This window comes from Petromyzon marinus, chromosome 46, assembly GCF_048934315.1.
Source record: "Petromyzon marinus isolate PM22_M1 ecotype Great Lakes invasive population chromosome 46, UKy_Petmar_22M1.pri1.0, whole genome shotgun sequence".
Taxonomy (NCBI): domain Eukaryota; kingdom Metazoa; phylum Chordata; class Hyperoartia; order Petromyzontiformes; family Petromyzontidae; genus Petromyzon; species Petromyzon marinus.
Window position 1 is genome coordinate 12,032,043 of NC_133712.1, and position 22,362 is coordinate 12,054,404.

The 22,362-nt window shown below is 52.1% G+C and overlaps 1 protein-coding gene across 2 annotated transcripts in view; it reads right to left on the reverse strand.

Annotated features, from left to right (window-relative positions):
- The window catches only part of LOC116952303 (caveolin-1-like), a 33,846-nt gene extending 13,862 nt beyond the window's left edge, over positions 1-19,984 (reverse strand). Inside the window, exons 1-2 of one of the 2 annotated variants that reach the window (XM_076074178.1) lie at positions 19,744-19,984; positions 459-647 (exon numbers count right to left, since the gene is read on the reverse strand). In XM_076074178.1, the coding sequence (XP_075930293.1) occupies positions 459-647; positions 19,744-19,749 (195 nt within the window). In that variant the 5' untranslated portion in view covers positions 19,750-19,984. Of the gene's footprint in view, positions 1-458; positions 648-7,746; positions 9,456-19,743 lie in introns of those variants that run through there. The other variant, XM_032971520.2, reaches the window with a different exon arrangement.
- Between the last annotated feature and the right edge of the window lie 2,378 nt (positions 19,985-22,362).

The following is a 22,362-nucleotide window of genomic DNA, read 5'->3' on the forward strand; positions in this document are numbered from 1 at the left end:
ATGATTTCAAGGAAACCCACGCGTGCGAGGGGGCAACAACTCTACCCCCGTACAGATGGGACAGATGGAGATTAGTCCACACTTTGCCGTGCCGCCTTCTCGCGGCGGGCGAGGAGTACGGCTCCTCCTCGACGCCCACGGGGAAGGGAGTTTCGAGAAGAGCACAAACATCTGTGCGCGATCCGCCAACCCTCGCCGCCTCCACAGCGCTGGGTTACAGGCGTGCTGGGGTCACGTGAGGTCAGGTGCGGGGTTCAGACAAGGCCAAGTGGGGTCGGGTAAGGTCAGGTGACAAATCAGGCGATGTCCGGTGAGGTCAAGGTGATATGGCGGGGTCAGACGGGGTCAGGCGAGATCAGCCGAGGTCGGGCGAGCTCGGGCGAGATCAACCGAGGTCAGGCGAGGGTATCTGGGATCGGGCGAGGTCATCTGGGGTCACAGCGAGGCGAGCGCCGCACCCGGACGACGTCGCGGTTGAGGTCTCGGGGGTCCCTCTGCACGAGGTCGATCTCCCGCGTGTGGGCGTCCGCCCCGCCGCCCGGCGTGTCGCCGTTCAGCGCCGCCGCGGGGTTCACGTCCGCCACCGCCGTGACGCCGCGATTCTGCGGCCGGTAGATGTTGCCCTCGTCGCGCAGCGGGGTGGTGGCCTGCGGGCGGACGCGGGGGCGGACGTTAATGGGCACGCGGGTGGACGCGCGGGTGGACGCGCGGGTGGACGCGCGGGTGGACGTGTGCGCGTGCGCGTGTACGCGCGACGAAGACAAGGATTCCCCCGATGATAACAATGGCATAAACTTGTAACACGCCGACGCTCCCTCGCTCTCGCCGAGAGAGGACGACTCTGAATGTTTATCCGCACCGCGGGGGGAGTGGGGGAGGCGGGGGGGGAGGAAATCCGATGAGCCACGAAGCTCTTTGTCACAGACGTCCAGTCGCGGCACGGGGTCAGAACGTTACAACAACAACAACAAACAAACACACGAGTAGGAGTGCAAAGTACACGGAAAGGTGAACAAATCGCTGTGGCTCCGTGTTGGAGGCGAAACCGCAGACGAGGTAGCGGGAACGGCAGCATCAGCAGCCACGTGGTGAGAAGCCGGCGCCAGCAATTTCCCAAGCTCTGGCGCTCCCACGCGTATGGGGGGGTGTTACCGGCCGATTGATGGGCGTCGCCCGAAGCGGGAGAGAAACCGGAGCGCCCGCGGAAAAACCCACGAGCGCGTGCGTCCGTGCGAGGGGGCAACGCTCGATCTCAGGCAGCCGGAGCGGGTGGTGTACACGGTTTGTTCCTGTGGCGCCTTCGCCGGGCGAGCCAGGGTGTTGTAGGGCACCTCCTCGACAGCCACGTGGAGTTGAGACCCACAGGTTTCACGTAGCATAAAAAACCCCACAGGCTCGCATACAAACGCACAGATTCAGATAGAAACCCACAGGCTCACGTAGAAACCCACAGGCTTACATAGAAACCCACAGGCTCACCTAGAAACCCACAGGCTCACATAAAAACCCACAAGCTCACATAGAAACCCACAGACACGCATATAAACACATAGGCTTACATATAAACCCACGGGCTTACATAGAAGCCAACAGACTCAGATATAAACCCATAGGCTCGCATATAACCCCACAGGCTTACATAGAAACCCACAGGCTCATATAGAAACCCACAGGCTCGCATAGAAACCCACAGGCTTACATAGAAACCCACAGGCTCCCGTAGAAACCCGCAGGCTTACATAGAAACCCACAGATATAGACACCCACAGGCACAGACACCCGCAGACATAGACACACACAGACATAGAAACCCACAGACATAGACACCCACAGACATAGACACACACAGACATAGACACCCACAGACATAGAAACCCACAGACATAGACACCCACAGACATAGACACCCGCAGACATAGACACACAGACATAGACACACACAGACATAGACACCCACACACATAGACACACACAGACATAGACACACACAGACATAGACACCCACAAACATAGACACTCACGGACATACACACCCACAGACATAGACACCCGCAGACATAGACACACACAGACATAGACACACACAGACATAGACACACACAGACATAGACACCCACAGACATAGAAACCCACAGACATAGACACCCGCAGACATAGACACCCGCAGACATAGACACCCACAGTCAGACACCCACAGACATAGAAACCCACAGACATAGACACACACAGACATAGACACACACAGACACCCACAGACATAGACACACACAGACATAGACACCCACAGACATAGACACCCACAGACATAGACACCCACAGACATAGAAACCCACAGACATAGACACCCACAGACATAGACACCCACAGACATAGAAACCCACAGACATAGACACACACAGACATAGAAACCCACAGACATAGACACACACAGACATAGACACCCACAGACATAGACACACACAGACATAGACACACACAGACATAGACACCCACACACATAGACACACACAGACATAGACACACACAGACATAGACACCCACAAACATAGACACTCACGGACATACACACCCACAGACATAGAAACCCACAGACATAGACACCCACAGACATAGACACCCGCAGACATAGACACACACAGACATAGACACACGCAGACATAGACACACACAGACATAGACACCCACAGACATAGAAACCCACAGACATAGACACCCGCAGACATAGACACCCGCAGACATAGACACCCACAGTCAGACACCCACAGACATAGAAACCCACAGACATAGACACACACAGACGTAGACACACACAGACATAGACACCCACAGACATAGACACACACAGACATAGACACCCACAGACATAGACACCCACAGACATAGACACCCACAGACATAGAAACCCACAGACATAGACACCCACAGACATAGAAACCCACAGACATAGACACACACAGACATAGAAACCCACAGACATAGACACACACAGACATAGACACCCACAGACATAGACACACACAGACATAGACACCCACAGACATAGACACCCACAGACATAGACACCCACAGACATAGACACACACAGACATAGACACCCACAGACATAGACACCCACAGACATAGACAGACATAGACACACAGAGACACCCACAGACATAGACACCCACAGACATAGACACCCACAGACATAGACAGACATAGACACACACAGACATAGACACTCATAGACACACACAAACATAGACACACACAGACATAGACACTCACAGACATAGACAGACATAGACACACACAGACATAGACACACACAGACATAGACACACACAGACATAGACACAAACAGACACAGACACACACAGACATAGACACACACAGACATAGACACACACAGACATAGACACCCACAGACATAGACACACGAAGACACAGACACACACAGACATAGACACCCACAGACATAGACACCCGCAGACATAGACACACACAGACATAGACACACACAGACATAGACACACACAGACATAGACACCCACAGACATAGAAACCCACAGACATAGACACCCGCAGACATAGACACCCGCAGACATAGACACCCACAGTCAGACACCCACAGACATAGAAACCCACAGACATAGACACACACAGACATAGACACACACAGACACCCACAGACATAGACACACACAGACATAGACACCCACAGACATAGACACCCACAGACATAGACACCCACAGACATAGAAACCCACAGACATAGACACCCACAGACATAGACACCCACAGACATAGAAACCCACAGACATAGACACACACAGACATAGAAACCCACAGACATAGACACACACAGACATAGACACCCACAGACATAGACACACACAGACATAGACACACACAGACATAGACACCCACACACATAGACACACACAGACATAGACACACACAGACATAGACACCCACAAACATAGACACTCACGGACATACACACCCACAGACATAGAAACCCACAGACATAGACACCCACAGACATAGACACCCGCAGACATAGACACACACAGACATAGACACACGCAGACATAGACACCCACAGACATAGACACCCACAGACATAGACACCCACAGACATAGACAGACATAGACACACACAGACATAGACACTCATAGACACACACAAACATAGACACACACAGACATAGACACTCACAGACATAGACAGACATAGACACACACAGACATAGACACACACAGACATAGACACAAACAGACACAGACACACACAGACATAGACACACACAGACATAGACACACACAGACATAGACACACGAAGACACAGACACACACAGACATAGACACCCACAGACATAGACACCCGCAGACATAGACACACACAGACATAGACACACACAGACATAGACACACACAGACATAGACACCCACAGACATAGAAACCCACAGACATAGACACCCGCAGACATAGACACCCGCAGACATAGACACCCACAGTCAGACACCCACAGACATAGAAACCCACAGACATAGACACACACAGACATAGACACACACAGACACCCACAGACATAGACACACACAGACATAGACACCCACAGACATAGACACCCACAGACATAGACACCCACAGACATAGAAACCCACAGACATAGACACCCACAGACATAGACACCCACAGACATAGAAACCCACAGACATAGACACACACAGACATAGAAACCCACAGACATAGACACACACAGACATAGACACCCACAGACATAGACACACACAGACATAGACACACACAGACATAGACACCCACACACATAGACACACACAGACATAGACACACACAGACATAGACACCCACAAACATAGACACTCACGGACATACACACCCACAGACATAGAAACCCACAGACATAGACACCCACAGACATAGACACCCGCAGACATAGACACACACAGACATAGACACACGCAGACATAGACACACACAGACATAGACACCCACAGACATAGAAACCCACAGACATAGACACCCGCAGACATAGACACCCGCAGACATAGACACCCACAGTCAGACACCCACAGACATAGAAACCCACAGACATAAACACACACAGACGTAGACACACACAGACATAGACACCCACAGACATAGACACACACATACATAGACACCCACAGACATAGACACCCACAGACATAGACACCCACAGACATAGAAACCCACAGACATAGACACCCACAGACATAGACACCCACAGACATAGAAACCCACAGACATAGACACACACAGACATAGAAACCCACAGACATAGACACACACAGACATAGACACCCACAGACATAGACACACACAGACATAGACACCCACAGACATAGACACCCACAGACATAGACACCCACAGACATAGACAGACATAGACACCCACAGACATAGACACACACAGACATAGAAACCCACAGACATAGACACACACAGACATAGACACCCACAGACATAGACACCCACAGACATAGACACCCACAGACATAGACAGACATAGACACACAGAGACACCCACAAACATAGACACCCACAAACATAGAAACCCACAGACATAGACACATACAGACATAGACACCCACAGACATAGACACACACAGACATAGACACCCACAGACATAGACACCCACAGACATAGACACCCACAGACATAGACAGACATACACACACAGACATAGACACTCATAGACACACACAGACATAGACACACACAGACATAGACACTCACAGACATAGACAGACATAGACACACACAGACATAGACACACACAGACATAGACACACACAGACATAGACACAAACAGACACAGACACACACAGACATAGACACACACAGACATAGACACACAGACACAGACATAGACACCCACAGACATAGACACACACAGACATAGACACCCACAGACATAGACACCCACAGACATAGACACACACAGACATAGACACACACATAGACACACACAGACATAGACACACACAGACATAGACACCCACAGACATAGACACACGAAGACACAGACACACACAGACATAGACACACACAGACATAGACACCCACAGACATAGACACCCACAGACATAGACACCCACAGACATAGACACACACAGACATAGACACACACATAGACACACACAGACATAGACACACACAGACATAGACACCCACAGACATAGACACACGAAGACACAGACACACACAGACATAGACACACACAGACATAGACACTCAGCGCCTCGTGCAGCAGTGAGGCAGCCACCACCACCACCACCGCCCCGGCGAAGAAGTTCAGTGGACAACATTACAAAGACAAAGGCCCCCCCCCCTCCCCCCACCCGTGTAGCCTCAACAGACTGTCGGGGCAAGTGCTGTTAGCGAGTTGCAGCGCCTAAGCGGCACGGCACGCGAGGGGGCGGGTGGCCAGCGCCACGCTCGACCGCCTTTGTCTCCCCCGCGGCGATGTTGACCACACCACCGCAGCCCTACAATCGCTCGCTCACGCCGCCGGTGGAAGGGCTGGCCAAATGATATCGGTATGGGGTGGGACGCCACACCCCAGCACCTTACCCCAAGGGCACGCGACATCCCGGCGGACTGAACCGCTGTACAGACCGCTGCTGGGCGGACAGAGACGGGGGGAGAAAGTTCCAGACGCTTTGGCCCCCCATTGTCCTAACCGCTGTGCCTGGTAGATGGAATCGAGCTGGTGGCACTCTGGACTGACTGCAAGTCGAGCCCTGTTGCTGACCGTTAAAAGCACGGCGGCGTTCCATTCATTGTGGCCATCGTCACCTTCACCATCATCATCATGATCCACCACCATCATCATCACTACCACCACCATCATCACCACCACCATCACCACCATCATCAACACTACCACCACCATCATCACCACCACCATCGTCACTACCACCATCGTCACTACCACCATCACCACCATCATCATCATCACTTCCACCACCACCATCATGATCACCACCACCATCATCATCATCACTACCACCACCGTCATCATCACCACCATCGTCACTACCACCATCATCGTCTCCATCACCACCACCATCATCATCATCATCGCTACCACCACCATCATCATCACCACCACCATCACCACCATCATCATCACTACCACCACCATCATCACCACCATCGTCACTACCACCTTCATCATCATCATCTCCATCACCACCATCATCATTACCACCATCATCATCATCACTACCACCACCATCATCATCACCACCATCGTCACTACCACCATCACTACCATCACCACCATCATCATCACTACCACCACCATCATCATCACTACCACCACCATCACCAACATCATCACCACCGACATCATTACCATCACTATTGCGATCACTATCTCTATCATCAGCATCACGACCACAATCACCACCACGATCCTTCCGCGACCGACAAAATTCACAATCCGTACCACTTTGTGCGATTTCAACAGGGGTCGTCTTACGGATTAATGAACTTGGCCTCGTCCATAGAAACGTGGAATTGCCGCTTCTTGCCGAGGTCGCGTCCACCGCAGCCTTATGAACGCTGGGGCGTAACGGCCGCGAAGCGAGTTGGGGTTCACACACACAGACATGTGGAGGAATCCGATGCCAACTGATCCAATCCAATACACGATCCCCATTTGATTAAATCCGATCCCACCTGACCCGAACCGACGCAACCACGTACCTGTGGATCCATTGCGTCCTGGGGGTAACGGGCTCCGCCTGTCTCTCCGTGCGTCTCTTTCTCGTTGTCCTCTCTATGCCTGTGATTCTATCTCTGTGTGTGTCTGTGTGCGTCTGTGTGTGTGTCTGTGTGCGTCTCTGTGTGTGTGTGTCTCTGCGTGCGTCTCTGTGTGTGTGTCTGTGTGCGTCTCTCTCTGTGTGTGTCTGCGTGCGTCTCTGTGTGTGTGTGTCTGCGTCTCTGTGTGTGTGTCTGCGTGCGTCTCTCTGTGTGTGTGTCTGCGTGCGTCTCTCTGTGTGTGTGTGTCTGCGTGCGTCTCTCTGTGTGTGTGTCTGCGTGCGTCTCTGTGTGTGTGTCTGCGTGCGTCTCTCTCTCTCTGTGTGTCTGCGTGCGTCTGTGTGTGTGTCTGCGTCTCTCTGTGTGTGTGTCTGCGTGCGTCTCTCTCTGTGAGTGTGTCTGCGTCTCTTTGTGTGTGTGTCTGCGTCTCTCTGTGTGTGTGTCTGCGTGCGTCTCTCTGTGTGTGTGTCTGCGAGTCTCTGTCCGAGTCTCTGTGCCTCTCCCCGTGTCTCTGACGATCGAGAGACCACTCCCAGTGGCGGGCAGGGGGGGGGGGGGTATGTGTGAGTGTGCGTGTCAGTGTGTGCGTGTGTGTTAGTGTAAGCGTGTCAGTGTGTGTTCGTGTAAGCGTGTCAGTGTGTGTGTGCGTGTCAGTGTATGCGTGTGTGTTAGTGTAAGCGTGTCAGTGTGTGTTCATGTAAGCGTGTCAGTGTGTGTGTGCGTGTCAGTGTGTGCGTGTGTGTTAGTGTAAGCGTGTCAGTGTGTGTGTGCGTGTCAGTGTGTGCGTGTGTGTTCGTGTAAGCGTGTCAGTGTGTGCGTGTGTGTTATTGTGTGTGCGTGTCAGTGTGTGCGTGTGTTAGTGTAAGCGTGTCAGTGTGTGCGCGTGTGTTAGTGTAAGCGTGTCAGTGTGTGCGTGTATGTTATTGTGTCAGCGTGTCGAGAGTGTAAGCGTGTCAGCGTGTGCGTGTGTGTTGTTGTTGTTGTGAGTTATTGTGTGTGCGTGTGTGTAGCGGTTAGCGTTACGCTGCACTACGAACCCGGCGACCCGAGTTCGATTCCCGCTCACGGCCACCAACACCCAATGACGATTATCTGAACCGGTCCTGGGCCTCCTCTAGGTCGACTCAGCCTCAAATGAGTACCTGGTGCGGTGTGTAAAAAAAATGCCACTAGGGAGACAAAGGCGACCGGGCGTGGTGCTATAGGGGGGTCTTTGTTATATTTGTGTGTGAGCGTGTGTGAGTGTGAAAGAGTGAGTGTGTGAGAGAGTTTGTGTACGTGTGTGTTTGTTTATGAGTGTGTGTGTGTAAGTGAGAGCGTGTGTGAAACAAGGAGTGTGTGTTAGAGAGTGTGCGTGCGTGTGTGTGTTTCGGGATGAGAGAGTGTGTGTGTAGAAGACAAAGAGTGTGCGTGTGTAAGTGTGGGAATGTGTGTATGTAAGTGTGTGAGTGTGCGTGTGTAAGTGTGGGAATGTGTGTGTATGTGTGTGAGTGTGCGTGTGTAAGGGGGTTAATGCGTGTTTATGTAAGTGTGTGCGTGTGTGTGTGAATTTGTGTCTATGAATGCGTGAGTGTGTGTGCGTGTGTAAGGGTGTCACCCTTACACACGCACACACACACTTTTACACACACACACTCTTACACACACTCACACACTTACATAAACACACATTAATGTGTGTTTATGTAAGTGTGTATGTGTGTGAGTGTGTGAGTGTGCGTGTAGAAGCGTGTCAATCCAGGATGTGTATGTATCTGTGTGTGTCACACAAGCAGTGTAAGAGTCAGTGTGTGTGTAACCGTGTGTAATGATGTGTTGAGGTATGGAGGCGTGTGAGTGAGGGAATGTGCGTGGTGTGTTTGTGTCCGGGGGAGCGGTGGTGCAGCGGTTAGCGCTACGCTGCGCTACGAACCCAGCGACCCGAGTTGGATTCCCGCTCACGGCCAACATCGGTGACGATTATCTGAACCGGTCCTGGGCCTCCTCTAGGTCGACTCAGCCTCAAATGAGCAACCCGGTGCGGTGTGTAAACATCGCCGCTAGGGAAACAAAGGCGGTCGGGCGTGGTGTTGGCCACCCACCCCCTCGTGTGCCTTGCCAGCCTTCATAGGTGCTCGCTAACAGCACTTGCCCCTACAGTCTGTTAAGACTATACGGGGGATCTTTGTCTTTGTTGGGGGGGGGGGGGGGGGTTCGATTCGCCGCTGAACGCTGACGAACTGTTTCTAAACCAGTCCTGGGCCTCCCCTAGGTCGACTCAGACGTTAATGAGTGCACCGTGTAAATACCAGCGCTGTGGAGACAAAGGCTACCCCGGCCTTCATAGCTGCTCGCTAACAGCACTTGCCTCAACTGCCTGTGGAAGGCTATATGGGGAATCTTAGTTTTAAAAATCTTTGTGTATGTGTCTTTGTATATGTCTTTGTGTGTATGTGTGTGTGTATGTCTGGCAAAACAACCCCCTACCTCCTCGCGGTGCCGGACAGGCAACTCTGTCGTGGACAGTGCTGTGGGGGGGAAGGCCAATTCCGATTGGCCCCTCACCTCATGGCGTCTGTGACCACCGTAGGGGCTAAACGGGGGCTCTGGACGGGTGCGAAGGGCTGGTAACCCCTCCACCTTCAAAAATTTACCACTAAACCACGACTAAAATATCTAACTAATAAGCTTGTGCCGGAGGCCCCGGGGGAACAGGCGTCTATGATGTCTCCTGGCCAAACTCCAATTGGCAGAGCCAGGAGATTGAATTTCTACCCTCGGGGCTCCTCCAGAAACAACGAAAAGCCACTTCCTGTGGCCACGTGGAATGTTCGAACGCTCACTGCGGAGGAGAGGCTGCCACTCCTCTGTCGGGAGCTAGACCGGTACCGCCTGGATCTCTGTGGCATTCAGGAGGTCCGGTGGACCGGTTCTGGCTCCTGCCACCATGAGGGGTGGACAGTCCTCTACTCTGGGCAGCAGACTGCCAAACAACAGGGTGTGGCTCTTATTTTGAACAAAAGAATGAAGGGGGCATGGGAGCGTGTCAGTGAGGTGTGGGAAGCTGTATGCCCCAGGCTACTTTGGGCTCGCCTTCCCATCAACTGGAGGCGAGGATTGGTGGTCGTGGTTACTTATGCTTCCACCGAAGACGAACATCCATGGAGGGATTCAGGCAAAGCCGATGAGTCAGATGCCTTCTATGACCTTCTGTCACAGGTGCTGGCTAAAGTGCTCCCTCGGGATAGAGTCATCTTGTTGGGTGACTTCAATTCCCGAGTTGGTCATGATGCTGGCACCTGGTCTGGAGTGATTGGAGGGCATGGGCCAGATCTCAATAACAACGGCAGGAGGCTGCTAGATTTTTGTGCAGCCCATGGGCTTGTAATTACCAACACACTCTTCCGGCATCGGCGCATCCACACAACATCATGGATGCATGCCGGGTCCAAGCAAGAACATCTGCTGGACTACATAGTGACGGACCAGCGGATGCGAGCCCATGTCCTTGACACCAGGACCTACCGTGGAGCTGATATGCCCTCTGACCATCGACTAGTCATCTGTAAGATGCGCCTGCCATTCTTCCACTCCGGTGGTGGGTGTACACCCAGAACCCCATTCCAACCTAAAGTGGCCTAGTCTCAGTTATCTGATTAAAGTTGCAAGCGAGAATTTCATCATCGCTTGCTGTTGGGGTTGGCATCGTCCCCCACTCCTCCTGATGTCGAGGGTAAATAGGCGAGGTTTAGGTCTGTGACTCATGCAGCTGCAATGGCTGCTTTGAGTACGCGGTCCAGACCTCCCCAGAGACCCTGGCTGACAGAGGAGGTGTTCAGGATGGTTGAGAAAAAGCGACAGGCCCACTGTCATCGGCTACAGAATCCCACGTCAGAGAATGAGGAGGCTTACCACAGCCTTCGCTCAGAGGTTCGGAGAGCCGTGAGGCGCTGCAAGGATGGGTGGTGGTCGCGGGTTGCTGAGGAGATGGAGTCTGTCTCAGTAGCCCGTGATCAAAAATCTCTATTTAACTCCATCAAAAAGTAACCTGTAGCGACACACCTATTACCATCATTAGGGGAAAAAAACGGTGATCCAATCTCCGACCCCCAGGAACAGGTTTGCAGATTTGCTGAGCATTTCTGTGAGGTCCTGGGGGAGGGAAAATCCCTTAGCCAGGAAAAATCGTGGCACAAAGTGAGGATGACCCTGCTAAGGCTGCGGTGCCTCAAATATTGGAAGAAGTCACCCCCTGTGAGTGGCTGGCTGAGGTGCCATCTGTTGAGGAAGTACTGAAGGCGATCCGGAGTCTGAGACCAGGAAAGGCAGCGGGCAGAGATGATCTCCCAAGCGAAATGCTGAGGGAGGGTGGCGTTTGTGCACAGACTGCCCTATATGACATCATAACAACGGTCTAGACCACTGGACGGGTTCCGCAGGATTGGAAGGATGCCCTGGTGGTCCCCCTTTTTAAGAAGGGGGACCGCACAGACTGTCACAACTACAGGGGCATCTCACTCCTCAGTGTGCCGGGAAAGGTCCTGGCAAGGAATATTCAGCATCGCCTTGCCAGGCACGCTGAGGAGAGGCTTGCGGAGCCCCAATGCGGTTTCAGGAAAGGGCGGTCCTGCACAGATGCCATCTTTTCTGTCCGTCTGCTACAGCAGAGGTGTAGGGAATTCCAACAAGACCTACATCTCTGCTTTATTGACCTGCTCAAGGCCTATGATACCATCAGTAGGCCTGGGCTCTGGGTTGTTCTTCGTGCTTTTGGAGTACCTGACCCTCTGCTCACGATCATTAAGGACCTTCATGATGGTGAGCGGGCCCGGGTAAAACTACGTGGCCGGGAGTCAGAGCCATTCCCTGTACACCTTGGGGTGCGACAGGGATGTCCTCTGGCTCCCACATTATTTAACATCTATTTTGACCACGTAGTTCGTGAAGGCTTCAATAGCTGTACCGGGGGAATCTCCATATGGTACAGATATAATGGGAGGCTGATCAATGCCCGGGTGCGGTCAAGGGATGGCTCCCTATTTCTCAACCACGTTATGTATGCTGTTGATTTGGTAATAGCTGCTCAGTCAGAGGAGGAGTTGGAGACGCTGCTGTTGAGACTGGAGCGTGCCACTAAGAGGTGGGGCCTTACCATCAGCCCCACCAAAACTAACCACCTGCCTGGGTATTTTGTACCATCGGACACTCCACCCCCACAACTCCCAATCGGTGATGGGGCAGTTGTGGAGAGAGTGGAGAGTTTCCCATACCTGGGCAGTGTGCTTATGACTGGCTCCAGTTTAACAGCAGAGGTCTCACTCCGAATCAGTCGAGCGGCAATATCTTTTCATCGGTTGCGTAACGCTGTGTGGAAGCTACCTGGTCTGTCGCTCCCACTAAGCTTCAGGCCTTCTCGGCCACGGTCATTCCCTCCCTTCTCTACGCTTGCGAAACGTGGACCCCCCTAATGGAACATCTTCGCCGGTTAGAAACATTTAGGCTGGTCTGCCTACGATCCATCCTGGGTTTAACCAGACTGGATTGTATGAGGAGCTCACAAATCCTTGAAAGATCTGGGCAAGGTCCCATCGGTGAGCTCCTCCGGCGGGGAAGGCTGCGATGGCTGGGTCATGTAGCCCGCATGCCCAGCCACCGCATGCCGAAACAGCTTTTGTTCGGCCGGATTGAGGGGGCTAAACGGGCGCGGCACGGGCTAGAGAAGAGATGGAGTGATGTGGTAGAGGAGGACGTGGAGCTGAGTGGACTTGCCGATGACTGGTACCAGCGGTGTCAAGATCGGCCTCTGTGGAGGAGGCTCGTGAAGGATGCTACTGGGCAGTTGGAGGTAGTCGCCCTCCTACAACAACGGAGGGCGGAGGAGCGACGCTCAGAACAACGAGCGGAGCGCCGGGTGGCTAAAGCACAGCAGGTTGGCACAGTAGGGGGCACAGATGGTGCATCAGCCAGTCATCTCAGTCACTCGATCCGTGGCACCTGGGTCTGCCCCGTGACCTCCTGCCAGCGGGCGTTCGACACTTCACGTGGCCTCAGGGTGCACATAGCCTGGCACAAGCGTCGTGGTGACGTCACCGCCACTTAGTGGCGAATGGCGGTTGTTGTTGTTGTGTGTGTATGTGTGTATGTGTGTATGTATGTGTGTGTATGTGTGTATTATGTGTGTGTATGTGTGTCTGTATGTGTGTGTATGTGTGTGTGTATGTGTGTGTATGTGTGTGTATGTGTGTATGTATGTGTGTGTATGTATGTGTGTATGTGTGTATGTATGTGTGTGTATGTGTGTGTGTATGTGTGTCTGTATGTGTGTGTATGTGTGTGTATGTGTATGTATGTCTGTATGTGTGTGTATGTGTGTGTATGTATGTGTGTATGTGTGTGTGTATGTGTGTATGTGTGTGTGTATGTGTGTGTATGTGTGTGTATGTACGTGTGTGTATGTGTGTGTGTGCATGCGCGTACACTTTGTCACGCAGTTCCCAGAGACACCTCGGCGTGTTCGTGACCAGCGGAATGTCCATCTGGTCACAGCATGCAAGCGGGAGACTTGTGCACGGGGTGCGGTCAAGTGCGACGGGCTCCTCTTATCGGTCGACCGCGTCGCCTGATGAAGCCAGTTGTAATTACTGGCGAAACGTCGTACTCGGATTGTAAATGTTGTGGCTTGGCTCTCCAACACACCGGTTAGTGCTCTACTAGTGACGAATTGGCCACGTTCTGTTTACGTGACAACCCTTACTAGTTGGCTGTGTCGGGTGGTGGCGGGGTTTAACGACACATTTATATATTTACGTGGATGATATCGGTCGCGAAAGCCGCCTACGCGTGATTTGTGCTGACAGATCTGCTAATTGCCGCAGTCGGGGGGAGAAGCTGGAGCGTGCAACGAAGAAGCGAGAGGAGTGGGGGGGGGGGCCTGACCATTGGCCCCCAAACCAAAACAAAGGACTCCCTACGGCATGATGTGTCGTCAAGACCACCACTATCACCACCACTCCATCCTGTCGGCTCCGCGTGAGTGATGGGGCAGTTGTGGAGTGGAGGTGTGGAGGGGGGGGGGGGTCACATTACCTCGTGCCCAGCTCGTGGTCTTGTCACAGCAGAGGTCTCGCTTCGAATCAGTTCAGTTGATTTATTTCATTGATTAGGTATAGCCCTATAGTTGAGCGGCATTATCCTTTAATCGGCTGTTCGAACTACCTGGTCAGCTATTTGGAAGCTGCCTGCCCCGTCACGCCGTACAATAACTAAAACGACAATTTTTTTTGACCAGGTAAGGGCCCACCACTTACCTCTGGGTAGCTACTTTGTTTTGCTTTGTTTCAGAAAGCGACTTGGCAACAAATGATAGCTCAACGAAATGGATTAATTATGACGTGGGTATTCATATAGCAGCCACATACTCTGAACGCGTGGTGATTTTTTTTTACGTCGCGGGGGGAAAACCGGAGGCTCCGGAGAGAAATCCACACGACCACGGGGAGAGAAAGAGACGCCGCAAACTCCAAATATACAGCAGCAGCAGCAGCAGGCGTCAGGATTGGGATCGAACCCACGACCTCCTGTATACCAAGCGAGGTAGTAAACATCTCCTAGCCACCGTGATGATTATGAGAGAGAGACACCGCAAACTCCAAATATACAGCAGCAGGCGTCAGGATTGGGATAGAACCCACGACCTCCTGCATACCAGGCGAGGCAGTTAACATCTCCTAGCCACCGTGATGATAATGATGAGAGAGAGACACGCAAACTCCAAATATACAGCAGCAGCAGCAGGCATCAGGGTCGCGATTGAACCCACGACCTCCTGTATACCAGGCGAGGTAGTTACCATCTCCTAGCCACCGTGATGATGATGATTCGAGAGAGACACGCAAACTCCAAATATACAGCAGCAGGCGTCAGGGTCGGGATCGAACCCACGACCTCCTGTACACCAGGCGAGGTAATTAACATCTCCTAGCCACCGTGATGATGATTAGAGAGAGACACGCAAACTCCAAATATACAGAAGCAGGCGTCAGGGTCGGGATCGAACCCACAACCTCCTGTATACCAGGCGAGGTAGTTAACATCTCCTAGCCACCGTGATGATGATAATGAGAGAGATACGCAAACTCCAAATATACAGCAGCAGCAGCAGGCGTCAGGGTTGGGATCGAACCCACGACCTCCTGCACACCAGGCGAGGTAGTTAACATCTCCTAGCCACCGTGATGATGATGATTAGAGAGAGACACGCAAACTCCAAATATACAGCAGCAGGCGTCAGGGTCGGGATCGAACCCACGACTTCCTGTACACCAGGCGAGGTAGTTAACATCTCCTAGCCACCGTGATGATGATTAGAGAGAGACACGCAAACTCCAAATATACAGCAGCAGGCGGTCAGGGTCGGGATCTAACCCACAACTTCCTGTATACCAGGCGAGGTAGTTAACATCTCCTAGCCACCGTGATGTTGATGATGAGAGAGAGACACGCAAACTCCAAATATACAGCAGCAGCAGCAGGCGTCAGAGTTGGGATTGAACCCACGACCTCCTGTATACCAGGCGAGGTAGTTACCATCTCCTAGCCACCGTGATGATGATTCGAGAGAGACACGCAAACTCCAAATATACAGCAGCAGGCGTCAGGGTCGGGATCGAACCCACGACCTCCTGCACACCAGGCGAGGTAGTTAACATCTCCTAGCCGCCGTGATGATGATTCGAGAGAGACACGCAAACTCCAAATATACAGCAGCAGGCGTCAGGATCGGGATCGAACCCACGAGCTCCTGTATACCAGGCGAGGTAGTTAACATCTCCTAGCCACCGTGATGATGATGATGAGAGAGACACACGCAAACTCCAAAAATACAGCAGCAGCGCCAGGCGTCAGGGTTGGGATCGAACCCACGACCTCCTGCGCACGAGGCGAGGTAGTTAACATCTCCTAGCCACCGTGATGATGATGATGATTAGAGAGAGACACGCAAACTCCAAATATACAGCAGCAGGCGTCAGGGTCGGGATCGAACCCACGACTTCCTGTACACCAGGCGAGGTAGTTAACATCTCCTAGCCACCGTGATGATGATTAGAGAGAGACAGGCAAACTCCAAATATACAGCAGCAGGCGGTCAGGGTCGGGATCTAACCCACAACTTCCTGTATACCAGGCGAGGTAGTTAACATCTCATAGCCACCGTGATGATGATTCGAGAGAGACAGGAAAACTCCAAATATACAGCAGCAGGCGTCAGGGTCGGGATCGAACCCACGACCTCCTGCACACCAGGCAAGGTAGTTAACATCTCCTAGCCGCCGTGAACATGATGAGAGAGAGACACGCAAACTCCAAATATACAGCAGCAGCAGGCGTCAGGGTCGGGATCGAACCCACGACCTCCTGCATACCAGGCGAGGTAGTTAACATCTCCTAGCCACCGTGATGATGATTAGAGAGAGACACGCAAACTCCAAATATGCAGCAGCAGGCGTCAGCGTCGGGATCGAACCCACGACCTCCTGTACACCAGGCGAGGTAATTAACATCTCCTAGCCACCGTGATGATGATTAGAGAGAGACACGCAAACTCCAAATATACAGCAGCAGGCGTCAGGGTCGGGATCGAACCCACAACCTCCTGTACACCAGGCGAGGTAGTTAACATCTCCTAGCCACCGTGATGATGATAATGAGAGAGACACGCAAACTCCAAATATACAGCAGCAGCAGCAGGCGTCAGGGTTGGGATCGAACCCACGACCTCCTGCACACCAGGCGAGGTAGTTAACATCTCCTAGCCACCGTGATGATGATGATTAGAGAGAGACACGCAAACTCCAAATATACAGCAGCAGGCGTCAGGGTCGGGATCGAGCCCACGACTTCCTGTACACCAGGCGAGGTAGTTAACATCTCCTAGCCACCGTGATGATGATTAGAGAGAGACACGCAAACTCCAAATATACAGCAGCAGGCGGTCAGGGTCGGGATCTAACCCACAACTTCCTGTATACCAGGCGAGGTAGTTAACATCTCCTAGCCACCGTGGTGATGATGATGATGAGAGAGAGACACGCAAACTCCAAATATACAGCAGCAGCAGGCGTCAGGGTCGCGATTGAATCCACAACCTCCTGTATACCAGGCGAGGTAGCTAACATCTCCTAGCCACCGTGATGATGATGAGAGAGATACGCAAACTCCAAATATACAGCAGCAGCAGCAGGCGTCAGGGTTTGGATCGAACCCACGACCTCCTGTACACCAGGCGAGGTAGTTAACATCTCCTAGCCACCGTGATGATGATGAGAGAGAGACACGCAAACTCCAAATATGCAGCAGCAGGCGTCAGGGTCGGGATCGAACCCACGGCCTCCTACATACCAGGCGAGGTAGTTAACATCTCCTAGCCACCGTGATGATGATAATGAGAGAGACACGCAAACTCCAAATATACAGCAGCAGCAGGCGTCAGGGTTGGGATTGAACCCACGACCTCCTGTAAACCAGGCGAGGTAGTTAACATCTCCTAGCCACCGTGATGATGATGATGAGAGAGACACGCAAACTCCAAATATACAACAGCAGCAGGCGTCGGGGTTGGGATTGAACCCACGACCTCCTGTATACCAGGCGAGGTAGTTAACATCTCCTAGCCACCGTGGTGATGATGATGATGAGAGAGAGACACGCAAACTCCAAATATACAGCAGCAGCAGGCGTCAGGGTCGCGATTGAATCCACAACCTCCTGTATACCAGGCGAGGTAGCTAACATCTCCTAGCCACCGTGATGATGATGAGAGAGATACGCAAACTCCAAATATACAGCAGCAGCAGCAGGCGTCAGGGTTTGGATCGAACCCACGACCTCCTGTACACCAGGCGAGGTAGTTAACATCTCCTAGCCACCGTGATGATGATGAGAGAGAGACACGCAAACTCCAAATATGCAGCAGCAGGCGTCAGGGTCGGGATCGAACCCACGGCCTCCTACATACCAGGCGAGGTAGTTAACATCTCCTAGCCACCGTGATGATGATAATGAGAGAGACACGCAAACTCCAAATATACAGCAGCAGCAGGCGTCAGGGTTGGGATTGAACCCACGACCTCCTGTAAACCAGGCGAGGTAGTTAACATCTCCTAGCCACCGTGATGATGATGATGAGAGAGACACGCAAACTCCAAATATACAACAGCAGCAGGCGTCGGGGTTGGGATTGAACCCACGACCTCCTGTATACCAGGCGAGGTAGTTAACATCTCCTAGCCACCGTGATGATGAGAGAGAGACACGCAAACTCCAAATATACAGCAGCAGCAGCAGGCGTCAGGGTTGGGATTGAACCCACGACCTCATGTATACCAAGCGAGGTAGTTAACATCTCCTAGCCACCGTGATGATGATGATGATGAGAGAGACACGCAAACTCCAAATATACAGCAGCAGGCGTCAGGGTCGGGATCGAACCCACGACCTCCTGCACACCAGGCGAAGTAGTTATCATCTCCTAGCCGCCGTGATGATGATTCGAGAGAGACACGCAAACTCCAAATATACAGCAGCAGGCGTCAGGGTTGGGATTGAACCCACGACCTCCTGTATACCAGGCGAGGTAGTCAACATCTCCTAGCCACCGTGATGAGAGAGATACACGCAAACTCCAAATATACAGCAGCAGGCGTCAGGGTCGGGATCGAACCCACGACCTCCTGTATACCAGGCAAGGTAGTTAACAACTCCAATCACAGCTGCGAATAATTGAACAGTTACTGAGCCTTCCCTACGTCGACTCAGCCTTAAATTAGTGTCTGATGCGGTGTATCAAATATCAGCCCTGGGGAGACAAATTAGTGTCTGATGCGGTGTATAAAATATCAGCCCTGGGGAGACAAATGCGGCCGGGCGTGGCGTTGGCAACACCACCTTCACATGTGCTTGCCTCACCTTCATATGTGCTTGCCCCAACAGACTCAGTCGGCTATACGGGGGGGTTTTGTCTTTGTATGCGTCTGTAAGTGGTTTTCGGAGATTTGTGTTTTTTTTATATTTTCCGTTCCCAGACCTTCAAAGATCGGAAAAATGTGTGTCTAGGTGTGTGTATATGTGTAAGTATGTACGTAGTGTGTCTGTGTGTGTGTGTCTGTGTGTCTGTGTGTGTATATGTGTAAGTGTGTACGTAGTGTGTCTGTGTGTGTGTGTCTGTGTGTGTATATGTGTAAGTGTGTACGTAGTGTGTCTGTGTGTATATGTGTAAGTGTGTACGTAGTGTGTCTGTGTGTATATGTGTAAGTGTGTACGTAGTGTGTCTGTGTGTGTATATGTGTAAGTGTGTACGCAGTGTGTCTGTGTGTGTATGTGTGTAAGTGTGTACGTAGTGTGTGTTTGTGTAAGTGTGTACGTAGTGTGTCTGTCTGTGTGTATATGTGTGTGTACGTAGTGTGTCTGTGTGTGAGTGATGCGAGTCTGTGTGTGTGATGCGAATCTGTGTGTGTGCGCGTGTGATGTGTGTGTGAGTGTGATGCGTGTGTGAGTGTGATGCGTGTGTGTGATGCGTATGTGTGTGTGATGTGTGTGTGATGCGTGTGTGTGAGTGATGTGTGTGTGTGATGCGTGTGTGTGTGATACGTGCGTGTTAGTGATGTGTGTGTGTGATGCGTGTGTGATACGTGCGTGTTAGTGATGTGTGTGTGTGATGCGTGTGTGTGATGCGTGTGTGTGTGAGTGATGCGTGTGTGTGTGTGATACGTGCGTGTTAGTGATGTGTGTGTGTGATGCGTGTGTGATACGTGCGTGTTAGTGATGTGTGTGATGCATGTGTGTGTGATGCGTGTGTGTGTGAGTGATGTGTGCGTGTTAGTGATGTGTGTGTGTGATACGTGCGTGTTAGTGATGTGTGTGTGTGTGATGCGTGTGTGTGTGATGCGTGTGTGTGTGAGTGATGCGTGTGTGTGTGTGTGTGATGCGTGTGTGTGTGAGTGATGTGTGTGTGATGCGTGTGTGTGTGAGTGATGTGTTAGTGATGTGTGTGTGTGATGCATGTGTGTGTGATGTGTGTGTGTGATACGTGCGTGTTAGTGATGTGTGTGTGATACGTGCGTGTTAGTGATGTGTGTGTGTGTGATACGTGTGTGTGAGTGATGTGTGTGTGTGATACGTGCGTGTTAGTGATGTGTGTGTGTGATACGTGCGTGTTAGTGATGTGTGTGTGTGATACGTGCGTGTTAGTGATGTGAGTCTGTGTGAGTCGGAATGCGGCCACGTGGCCCGCGCACTGCGTAGCTCTCTCGGCGTCTGTCACCCCTCTCTTGAAGGGACTCCGCCCACACCTCGCCAACTTACTGTCGTACTCTACTCCCATGCCCCCCCCTCCCCCCCCACAAGTTGTTGTTGTTGTTGTCCTCTGTCACCGGCTTACCATTGCGAAGGATCGCTCAAACAAACTTCCCCATCAAACAAGATCCCCTCTATAGCCATTAACATACTCTGGGGTGGGGGGGGGGCAGTGCTGTTAGCGAGCACCTATTAAGGCCAGGAAGGCACTCGAGGGGAGTGGGTGGCCAACACCACGCCCATCCGCCTTTGTCTCCCCGGTGGCGATGTTTTTTTTTTCACCGCACAATGGCTGAGTCAATTTAGGTGGAGTCCCAGGATCGGTTCAGATCATCGTCTGTTCAGGGGCGACACGGGGGGTATCTTCGTCTTTGTGCACTCATTACATAATTCTCTGGAATGGGGCCCGCTGTTTGAGTCGAGCTGTGTTGTTCTTTTTTTATTTCTCCCGAAGGAAAAGTTCGCAACGTCCATCAACTCGTGCCCCCCAATTCGCACTAGCCCGCTCATAACGAGTAATTGCCCCCCGCGGTAGTGTCAATTAGTGAGCATGGCAACAGTTGCTGTGCAGACATCCGCGGAAGCTCTCACTCATACAGCCAGCGTGCCTCGGAAGTTTAGAAATCCGCGGAAGCACTTGCGAGTGAGCACGCGAAGGCTGTGCAGACATCCGCGGAAGCACTTGCGTTATCCATTCTCTTAATATAAACTAAAGCACAGCAACCCCGCCGGTAGAAATCCGAGGAAGGGATAGCATTTTTCCTCCGCCTTACAACGTGCAAGCTTCGGACTGGTAGAGATCCGTGGAAGCACCTACAGGGGTCCGTTACCGCCAGATACGACAATCTTAATTCGCCACAATACAACTAATACCAACTGCTAAGCAGGCCTCACTGAGTCTCGAGCATATTTTAAAAAGAGCTTTATAGCTCATCGGATTTTACCCAGTGTACATCAATATTCTGCGACTGTATTTTGCGGGAGGGTCCTTGCCTGCTACTGCTGATGTTTGACCAATTCCATAATTAGCAGCAGCAGCACAATGAGCACGGTTGTTCTTTTTACGCATGCTGAACTTCTTTCGCATCGTACGTAGCCCACCGTGCTAATTGGAGGCGGGCAGCGCTCAAGTGTCCACACAGACGGATCTATGAATTTACTTCCGGCCACCTCGCAGCCAAGCCGGTGGTGGTGGTGGTGAGATCCTTGCGGGGAGCGGTGGCGCAGCGGTTA